Raw genomic sequence first — 11010 nt, 5'->3', positions numbered from 1 at the left:
GCCCGGAGGGACGCCTCGCGGCCGGGCCCCCTGACCCAGTTCGTTAATTAAACTTCGCAGTCGCGAGCGAAATAACGAATGTCCCCGTCTTGGCGTGTACTTTGTCGCCTCCTATAAAATTCACGTGGCACCGGCGGCGTCGGTGGAACAACCTGGCGAAAAGGGCCACGCTTTTAATGATAGATAATACCTGGCCGGCGAGGGCGAAGTCTTCGAAGACCGGCTACAAACGAACTCGCTGCACAATCGCAACCCCTCTGCTCGCGTCACGGGTTCCGTTTTTTTTTTTTTCGAAGCGCGAAACGGTCGGTCGAATAAAAAGGGGGAAGCCGGCGACGCTCAACGATTGAACAGAGCAAGGAGTAGGGTGGTGGAGGCCCGAGGGGCGCGCTTACGCGAATTAAAACGATCGGATGGAATTTCTTTTCGCCCATACAGCCACCGCCGACGCCGAGTCGTACTTTTATTACGCTCCATCCGCGCTGGCTATCAGCTAGAAACGACTGGCTCTGTGTCGAGGCTCGCGGAGTCTTAAAAGTCTGCAGGCTGGAAAGCTGGCGGGCTTTTTTTACCTCCCGGGGGGGAATATAAAGGCGCGAAGAAAAAGAGCTTCCAGATGAAAAAGGAAGTCGGACAAGAAACCGGCTTGTGTACGTGTATCCGTCTTCCAAGGGATTCCTGAATGGCTGACCGGCGCGCATCCCCTACGAGATTCTGTGAAATAATTGGGCCTCCCTCTCGCGTCCGCCTGCCATGTCTGGGAGGGTGGGAATTTTAGCAACGGGGACACTTCTCGCCGACGGGGAAAAAAGTCCGCGTGACGTGAAAAGGGGACGGGAATTAGCCGCGAAAGGAGGGCGCGCCTTTCGAGCTGGCGATTTCGAAGGGGAACGGTTAGATTTTACGTTCCTCGGACGCGTCACGTTCGCGGACAGGGTTTTTAGTTTTAATCCAGGAAACACGAGACCCTCGGACGGCCGCGGTAGAAGTTCGACCGTCTTTGCGTGCCGGTATTCGCGAAGTTTCGAAACGATCGGCTCAACTGCTTCGCGAGAGCACGGCCGGGCGACTCGGCGAAGATTTTACAATGGCCAAAGGCTTCTGCGAGAGCCACGAAAGCTTACGGGCAACGGTCGAAAGTTTCCGTCAAAAGGGAATTAATTTGACTGTTCAAAAACGAGAGAGAACGGAGCGTTCTCGGGGGCGTGTGTTTGCTGTTTCCCCGATCTTGTTGGGATTTCTCTCCGACCTCGCGGGAGCACGAAAAGCAGCAACGAATCGCGGAAATTCGACTGAATTACTTCCACCCTTTTCTTTGGAGTTTCAAGGGGCCCGAAGGAGAAAAATCGGTTTACACGGTTTCCCGTCTGAGTTAACTTCCGCTCGCCGGCTGGAAACCATTTTATATTTGCAGATTCCCTTTCCCCTCCCCCGTGCAACTCTTCCGCAAACTTCGGTGAACTTTTTCGGGGCAAACTTTACCTTTCGCACTTCGAGCGTATTTGAAGCATTAAGGCTACATTTAAAGAGTCCCCCTCCTGCTTTGGGTACGGATAAGCCGCTTCAATGTTTCAACAGCTTCGACCGAAATTATTCGCGCTTCTTCCTCGGTAACGATTTATTTAGATTCCTTTTCCGCTGCAAACCGATTCCGCGCCAGTTAATGCGAATAGTTTAAATTGCTAGCCGATCGAAGTAGGTTTGGAGCAGGATGGAGGCGAGATAAATTACTGAAGAACAATCGCCCGTGTTATCGAAAACGTATCATCTCGTTGAACGAGCAAAACGAACTCTGCTTTTGCCCGGCAAAGTAACCGGCGTATTTAGTTAAGGTATTATTAACAGGCCAGTGCACAGCAAAGAGAATTGTTTCTCGTTCGTTACAGCGGCGTGCCTAATCGCAATAGAATCTAGATGATCCTACCCGTATACGTTTGCGTACAGCAGCCAGCTAGGAGAGTTCAAAAGCTCTGCTCTGTGATCTACTTTGCACGAAGTTCCGTCCATAGGATTGGCTAGTACTGCAGACAGATCTGCTTGCCACGGATCATCCTTCCAACCCTTTGTTCGGAAATGTACGCGAATTGTTTAGCCCTGCACCAGAGGGGCTTCTAATGGAGCAACGACTTCGAAGAACGACGAAACGGTGTCATTATGACTTCAATTTTATATAGGAACTTAGAAAAGAGAAGAATGTACTTTCGATCATTGATTCGCCTCCTATTGTAATCACCCGAAATCCCAGCAAATTATAACCGCCAATGAAAGCTTTCTGCAACACTGAATGCCACTCTTCTGAATTTATGAACGTAGTTCGAACAGAACAGTGGCCGCGCGCTTGTTCGTGCACGAACTAGATCGTTTTCGTTCAAATTTCGAGAATACTTTACTCTCACTGACTCGTCAAATATCGCAATTCGAGCGGTATTCAGCGACTTCGTCACCGTGTCCCGAATAGCCGGCAGATTTGCGCGGAAGCGTGAAATATTGAAAAATCGTCTCTTAAAATGTTTGCACGGCGAATTGATCGGTCCCGTACCCGCGATGATACAGCTTTCTGTTCCGTGCGCGCGCAAAATGTCGAAGGGAATGCAGCCCGCGCCATGGAAAAACAATGGCGTACGGGAGAGCGAAATTGCGAAGCATCTGCGCGGCCACGATAGCCCCGCTGGCTACGGTACTTTCCCTATTAACGATCGAAAGCGGGCCGCGTGGAAATCTGGTAAACAAATCTATCGATATTCATTTGCGGTTGTTCGACGAGGATTTACCTGTGCTAATTCAAACCGAACCGGACCAATTAATTCGACGATTGGCTCGGCGATCGTACAGAAAATCAATTAAACCGATAGCGACCGATAATAGCTGCTGATATTTGCATGAAAAATCAAGATGAATCAGCTGCAGGCCGATTCGTTTTTCCCGTTTTCACTGAATTTCAGTTAGAAAACGTCCGTTGCCTGCTCCAACCCTTAACATTATTTTGCGTGTTCATTTCGGCTTTCGTTGTAAATCGTGATAATCACAATTACGTCTCTCCTGAAATGTGACTGTAATACCTACTTGTACAGAATGATACAATAACACGATGCAGAATTATTGGAATTCAAGTTCTGGTCGCGTGAAAATAGATTAAGTTGATTGCTAGTTAGCGCATAAATGCGATTATGCTGAACTTGAGGAAGACTTTGGTGGACTCAATAGTCGATTCGACCCGCTTTTAACCGGCGAAGGAAAGATGTGTAAGGAATGATGAAACGTTCGCGATCAAAGTTCTAAGCTTTTAGATTATCGGCGTACAGCAAACTACTTGCGCAGTAAATTAGTTCTCTCAGCCCCTCCTTCGAGGCTGCTTGGAACTCCGTATATTACACTGCTCGTTTAAATAATAATTCCAGCTGGAATACATTGGGAGTTTCTTTCCTTTCTTTAGCTTCGCAGTACCCATTGAAAGAGGCAATTCCCAAAGGGGGTAGTTTCCTTCTGTCCAATGAAAGAAACTTTGATCGTAATAGAGAGTTTTGCAGCAGACGCGTTTCAAGCACGGCTGAAAGTTTTTAAATTATTGGTATACACGTGCCGGCACGCGTGTACACCGATGCGGTGCGTTTTATAGTGTTGCGCAGCTGCGTTTATTAAAACTTTTCCACCGCGTTTATGAGCACCGTGCACAAATATGCGCTATCCGTTGCGAGAGTCCGCCGGCGAAATTCCAAATTGCCCTTGTATCCTCGACTGCGTCTAATTTAGAGCTGGAAATCCGTGTCGGGCGTAGTTACACCTGGTAAACGTCCTGTCTGCGAAATTTATGTCACGACGTTGTCAAATACACGCGCGGGATACAGTCGATACTCAACGTCATCGGGATGTACCCTTAAGAGGCGAGGTCCCTGACACTTTGATGGTACTTTGCGGTAGCGGGTCGAAGAAGGCTTCTTTAAAAAAAAAAAAACTGTTACAGTGACTCGCCCACTTATACTCATTAGTATAATTTACAATCGTACTCTAGATCGAGGCAATCGAAATACTAGCTGAATACTATTATATCTGAAAATCGAGAAGTTCTTAATTCGACTTCACCGAAAGAAAACAATGACACTGTCGATTAATAAAGCAGAAAACAGCGGAGAGAGCTTGTTAAAAGAAAAAACGATTTCCAAACGCGTGTTCGCACGCGAAACGCGCCGCACCGCAGCTTCCTGCCGATGACATCGCTCGTGCATTAATTCCCGACTATCGACGCGCCGTTCGGGATAAATAAAAATCGCAAATGGAACGTCGCTATTAGTGGTTTTCGGCTGGCGCGGTCATTATTCGGCAGAAACGTGTCGCGCCATTTTCGCCGGGGCGCGAACTCGACGATGTCACCGCGTCGCGAAAAATAGCCGCGCGTGTAACGCGTTCCGTTGCCCTCGTTTCATTCCGAAACAGCCCCGATCTCACGCAACGTTTCCATCGCTGGCGCTAGAAAAAATTTGCCCGGCAAAAAGATCCGGCCTCACTTCGACGTAGTGACGGGGATTGCAGTTTTCACGCGTCCAAAGTACCGCCGCGGTACTGTCCTCCATAATTAGTGGGGCTCCATTTTGCATTTCGCGAATATACGTCGGCGGATTTCGCGAATAATCGAAGATACCCCTGGACAGTTGTGCCCACCAACTGTGTATTTTCCACGGTACCGATATATTTCGGTATTCCATATTTTCTCCGCTACTGTACTCATCCATTCGCCTCACCCCCACCTCTCTCTCTATCTATCTATCTATCTATCTATCTATCTATTTCTCTCTCTCCCTGCAGCCATTTCCTTCTCTCAGTCAGATATACCTACGACAGAACAGATGCGAATCCACGATAATATTTTAATATCGGTTTGTTTTTACGAGTGACACGTGCGAGGATGTGCGGCGCATTTATGAAATAACGCTCGCCGAATAAACTGGCGCGAACGAACAAACAGACGGACAGACGAGAATATTATATATTTTCATGCATCGCGGACGAAGTCGCGGATACTTTGCGCCGACCGAAATCAAAAGAAATTCCACTCGTGTAGCTGGCGCGGATCGTGCAATTGCGCGAAACAACACGGGCCATGCGCCACGTTTAATTGCACTGAACTCGTGAGGCGCTCCGCCCGACCTTTCCGCTAATTTCATCACTGAACTTCGCGGTAGTGGAACACGTAAGTTCCTCTCAAGCTATAAAAGCGAGGATGAAACAAGGGAAAGGTTCTGTCCAACATTAGTGACCACTTCAGTTCTTTAACGAAAGATATAAACATATAGCATATCCAGTTGTAGTCTTTGTTCTTCGAACCTGTTCCCCTCAGACTTCTATGTGCTTCTGAATTGCATCGATGTCCTTATGAAATGAGTGAAATCATAGGGAGATAGATCTTTTTATGTTTAGAAATAATTAAGAGGCTATAGTAAATGCAGTTAGGGGGATCCTATTTTTTGGGCTAAAAACATTGTAAAATTTGCAAAAAAAAACTGCAACTTCTTTAAAGATGCATAAATAAAATCAACTTTCAGATGAATCGTATCTTTAGTTTCTTTAAAGAAAAAATGCAATGAAAACTAAAAAAATAATTATTTTCTTGTACTACAATTTAGATGGCGATATGCTACGAACGCCTGCAAAGTTTTAGTTTTACTATTCGTACATACGCGACGGATCATTGCTCGATAAATTGTGTATTTTCGGTAATCGCGATGCGACTAGCCTACCGAACGCAGCGGCTTTTTGTCGTTTTCGTAAAGAACGCGAGTGGCTGATTTCTAGTCGTTTCGATCTGTGGTTATGGGTTATATTTATTGATGACTGAGTAATGTTTTCATCCCAATTGGATTCGTGGAAGTGGGTTGAATTTGAGTTGCCAGATTTGAACCGTACAAACAAACAAACAAACAAACAAACAAACAAACAAACAAACAGAGGATCGAAGCTGAACAATATCGTTTAATAATAGAAATCCTAAATTTTGCTATGTTTTTAGCCGAAAAAAGCACGATACCCCTTAAGGTCCAAATTTGTCAAGTCAAAAAGTGTCAAGGGACATTGTAATAAAATCTGGAAGGATTTTGGTGAATGTATTGTAATTTCTCACGCCATTAATACCTATCAGAAGTACCATGCAGGATAATATGTACATTGTAAGCCGAATTTCAATCGAGCAATTATCTAATGCAGACACGACGCTTGCTCCGCGGGCATCGATCCTTTCGCAATCGTGCATAACAGTCCACTTCAATCGAATTGTTCATCGCGCCGTTAGTTCACTGGATAATCCCTTCGGCCCCTAACGTCCAGTCACGGCTCCAATGCATTATTTCGCGCTCGTATCGCCATGATTTATTGCACCACCGTGACGCGTGCAGGCAGCAGCATTATTTTTCCACCGTTATTATCGCATTCGTTCGCAGTTTATTTATCCCTTTAGAAAGTTTTTACCAGTGCCTATGAATAAACAAAGGGCTCGGAACATTGTTCAATAAAATACTAGAAAAATAAAAGGTATGGTCCGATTTAACCGTAAACTGACCGTCATATCCTCGTCCACTTTGATTCTCCACTGCAGACCAATCGTTTCTTCGATTGATCTCGTATCAGAGAAATAGTTCGTAAACGATCGGGTTTCTCGCCCATGCGGGGTGAAAGAGGAATTATAGAAGTACATTTCTATGCTTCCACGAGGAAGATAATTATTCAAATCACACCGTCAACCTTCAATTCTCAGATAGAAATGGTTTTAACGAAGCATTTTGATGTTTTACGCAAGGTGAAAGATTAAAGTTGCAGTATCGAATCAAGCGCGATAAATGACACTGCAAGATAAGATCTCTTTGTAGGAAATAAAATACAAGTTAGTAACAGCAGTGTGTAAGTAGTTATTAGTTGCTCGGCTGGGGTTAATAAAGGATTAATAATATTTGAAAAGGGAGAATCGCCGTGAACAAGCTACCCTTCACTTGCAAGATTCAAGTTTTAATTGTTACATGTACGTGACAGATACGAGCGTCTTGTTCCTCGTAGAGACGAGGAGTGCCAGCAGTCAGTACTCGAAGAACGTGCAAGTGTTTTCCACTACGCCCTCCGCAGACCCCTGTCGCAATTTACAACTCCGTCTCGGGGATGCTCTTCGCCAGAAGTCGATCCGCAAAATTCTCTTACCACTCTGTTTCAAATTCCAGACTCTGCGTTTGCCCGCCTCCATTCTTCCAGACGTAATACAAGTGAAGCAATTCCATCTTAATTCAATTTTCACATACTTCGCCATTGACAAACATTTAACGTTGCGCAACAGTAGGGGAGACCGGGGCTGGTAGGCCAGTTTTTCAGTGTTTGAATTTTAATAAATTATGTGAGCGAAATATCATTAAACTAGTATATTTGATAAGGCATACATTTGGCTATCTGATTAAATTATTACAGTTGACTTAATGTGACAACAAAATGTTTTTCTAACACCTTCAATGCTGGGGGTTGATAAACTTACAGTATGGGGTAGGTTGACTATAGGTGCAATCAGTTAAGAAAATGTTATTAGCAACTTATCTCAGTTACAATAAACTTACACAATGTCACAAGAGTGGTTTCATCATAAAATATCAATTATCTTTCGTTAATTTTTTAATAATAAACTGAATTTTTTTACATAATCATAAATTATAATGTATTTGTAATATAATGAAATTTAAATAACAAATAAAAATCGCTTTCCGAATAACAAAATAACAATTTAAACCTTACTAACGTTATTAGTCAACCAGTCCTGAACGATCATTTTGACTTTAATAATCTATATAACCTTCAATTATTTAAGTATAAACAAAAATACTACGTCAATAGATCGTCCAATAAACAAACTATAAAATAGTCTCTTAACATTTATTCTATCGTAACTATGTAGGGTGTGAAACCACAAAATCTTGAAGAAAAACTATTTACATACGTAGTCAATTTTTCAATAAACGCTGATAACAGTCAATAAAACATGCGATCGCGGGATGGGGCATAAATGCATGGCATAGTAGAAGTGACTTCTTTCTACAGTAAATCTTTCCGCAGTACAGCATATGTCGGTACAAAGTTATTAACAATTAGTCAACCTACCCCTTGCGACAAACAGCCCGGGTCTCCCCTACCTAATGCTGAGATAAAAGAGTTTAAATAGGAAACAAAGTAAATCACCCTGTACAATACAAATACACCCCCTTATCAAAATTACACTAGAAAGATTCTTGCTATTAGATGCGAGGAGCAGCGCGTAAATCCAACAAAACAAGTTAAACGAAATGAAATCTGGAATATGAGACGGAAATCCAAGAACATTCTTCTACCAATGAATTACCATTATTACCCCACAAGTTCCCGAGACCTGGTTCTCTGTTTTAAAGACGCTAAACGGCCGCGTCGAGCGAACGGAAAAATTGCCTCCGCCGTGGCATCTGTGGTACGGCGAAAAGGAAAAACGCCGGCTCCGCTCGAGTGTGTTTCCTTTTGCTTGTCGAATCTCGGCCAGGCTCGATGCCATGCGGGTGACTTTTGCAGGCCAGCGTAAGAAAGGGACGACCCGAAAACTCCGTAATAGAATTCATGGAAAAAACCGAAGGGGGGCGGGCCCGGGGCTGGTTGACCGGATAAAAGGAGTCTGGTCACTTATCGAGCGTTCCCGGCCAGTGGTTTCGACGCGGGCGAAAAACCTCTTGGAACTGGTCCGCGACGTTGGAGGAGCCCGCGTTATCGCCGGGATATCAACGTTGGTCCGCCTGAGTCCTAGGCGAAAGAATCGGCCCACTCATGCGTATCAAGTGAAATACAGGGCGGCCGGAAGTGCTGTCTCGATGGGAGAGGATCCTGGACGTTCCAGGGGGCTGCCTTCGGAAAGACGTCAGCCTCGCGCAGCTCGATGGGCCGCGGCGAATCGCCGAGAGGAAACAGACGCGGAGGTCGAAACGGCCGTAGTGCTTGAGAGCTGCCGAGGCCAGATCGTTCCAACTTCCACGCGGCAACGGGGCGAACGGGAAACTTGGGAAACCGTGGAACGGTGCCGCTCCGGCGTTCTCTTGGCGAAAAGTTCCACGGGAGTGTTACGACCGGCGCGGACCTCGAACCAATCTTTTCTACTTTTATAAGCGTACCGCCGCCGTTCCGGGACCAAGTGTAACCCCGAATGTCCATCGACTGGCTTCATTAGCCGTAATCGTTTCCCGCGGACACGCTTCCCTACGCTCCACTTCTCCAGCACGATCAAGATTTCATTGGTCGTGAACGCCGCGCCACTGACGCTCAAGCTGGTGACGAAGCGGCTGGACCTTTCGCGGGACAAACCGAACCCTTGGAGCCGCCAATCGTGCCTTCGATTCGCAACGTACAGCTGGGAATTTTCAATCCTTCATCGGCGAGATTCTGATCGTTCTTTCCTCTATATATCTTCCCGCGACACTAGCAGGCAAGTGGTCCGTTTTGCGGCTGAGTGGAATCCGGTAGGTTCTGGTCGAGGCATCGAGGATCCTAATCCTGACGAATAACGCACGCCACAGTTGCCAGTGAAAAATGTGGAATCCAAGCGGAGGGTTCGACGGGGAGGATCTGCCATCTGGACAAATTTGCGGGGCGAGCGTTCGTTCATTGCGGAGTGGCCAGCTAGGAATGAAATCGATGGAACGTGGTGCACGCGGGGACCGGTTCGACTGGCTGCTCTGAGACGGCGGCGAAGCAGGATTACCTCGATACTTGGATGATTCGAAGAAGAATGGAGGTAAAGTGACAAAGAATCCGCGGGAGATAGGTTCAGCCAGAAGGAAGAGGAAGCTGGATGCGATAGGAGGTGTCGGGTGTTAGATATTGGATTCAGACGGCTCGTTTGAACGATTGTTTGGCCCCGAAAGAACAGCTAACGAGATTCCTAATACTCCAACGAAAAGAAAGTAAGCCGAAGAGTAAAAAGACTAGCGGATAAAAGTATCGTCGACGTGGGCGAGACGAGAATTTCGAATTCGTGAGGAAGGGAACTTTTCATAGAGGGGAGAAATTTAGAACGTACAACAAAGGGAACAAAGAAACAGCCATCAAACGAACGCAGAAAAGAAATCAATTAGCTGCAACTATTAGAATTTAGTCGGAGAAACCACACACATAATCTGAAACTATAAGCGCCTCCAGCTTTTTGAACAGAAGACCCCAGCTCAAGTTTATCTCAGAACTAACGTTCGGCATTGTAAAGACCACGAAATAACGCAGCAACGAGCAGAAATCATTCGAGTGATCGGGGAGTATTCGTCGTTAAGAAAGGGCAACGCATCGTTCGCGGAGATTTCAGTGCTATGCATCGCGTTGGCTCTTGGAGCCTCGATGACCTTGATTCAGCGAGCATGAAGCACCCATCGAGGTCACCGGGACTCGAAATTGCTATGGCACTGTTCGGCATGGTCTGGCTGCTGCGTGTTCGCTCGGAGATGCGTCGTTGCTCGAAATGCCGGCACGAGGAGATCTTGGCGGCTCAGCAGCAGCAGCAGCAGCAGCAGCAACAGCAGCAGCAAGAGCAACAGCAACAGCAACAGCAGCTGCAGCAGCAACAACAGCACCATCACCTTCACCATCATCAGCATCATCAGCAGCGCACGCTGTCGCAGGCGACCAGCCTACTGCAGACACCTGACGATGGCGTCAGCTCTTCGGCGAACACCCTGTTCACTTTGGACACGCCTGGCGCTGCTGGTTCCGCCGGAAGTTACTGTGAAGTTCACGGATTCGTCCAGGCGAAAGAAGGTAGTATCGCTGGCTGTTTAACGTAGAATCTTACGGCGTAAACTTTAAACGAATATCGTAAAATTAGGTGCTTAGACCTAGGTGGCACGTAATGCTGGGTACACATTCGCAGGGAAGTAGTACGTGAGTTTTAAGCATAGATGAGCTTCCAATTTCAAAGAAACATATAGCTAATTGCATGCACCATATTTTTCGGTATCCTCGTGAGCAGAAATAAAGCGCTGAATATAGGTG

General features: G+C 46.1%; 1 protein-coding gene across 10 annotated transcripts in view; it reads left to right on the top strand.

The window, feature by feature from the left end:
• Positions 1–8556: 8556 nt before the first annotated feature.
• Dlg1 (MAGUK family member discs large 1) overlaps positions 8557–11010 on the top strand; it is a 279659-nt gene continuing 277205 nt past the window's right edge. For 9 of the 10 annotated variants that reach the window (XM_076807305.1, XM_076807301.1, XM_076807309.1 and 6 more), the window contains exon 1: positions 8557–10776. In XM_076807305.1, the coding sequence (XP_076663420.1) occupies positions 10332–10776 (445 nt within the window). In that variant the 5' untranslated portion in view covers positions 8557–10331. The remainder of the gene's footprint in view (positions 10777–11010) is intronic. The other variant, XM_076807300.1, reaches the window with a different exon arrangement.

This window comes from Andrena cerasifolii, chromosome 2 (genome assembly GCF_050908995.1).
Source record: "Andrena cerasifolii isolate SP2316 chromosome 2, iyAndCera1_principal, whole genome shotgun sequence".
Lineage (NCBI taxonomy): Eukaryota > Metazoa > Arthropoda > Insecta > Hymenoptera > Andrenidae > Andrena > Andrena cerasifolii.
Note: the sequence above shows the minus strand (reverse complement) of the source record. Positions and strands in the feature narration are given on the sequence as shown.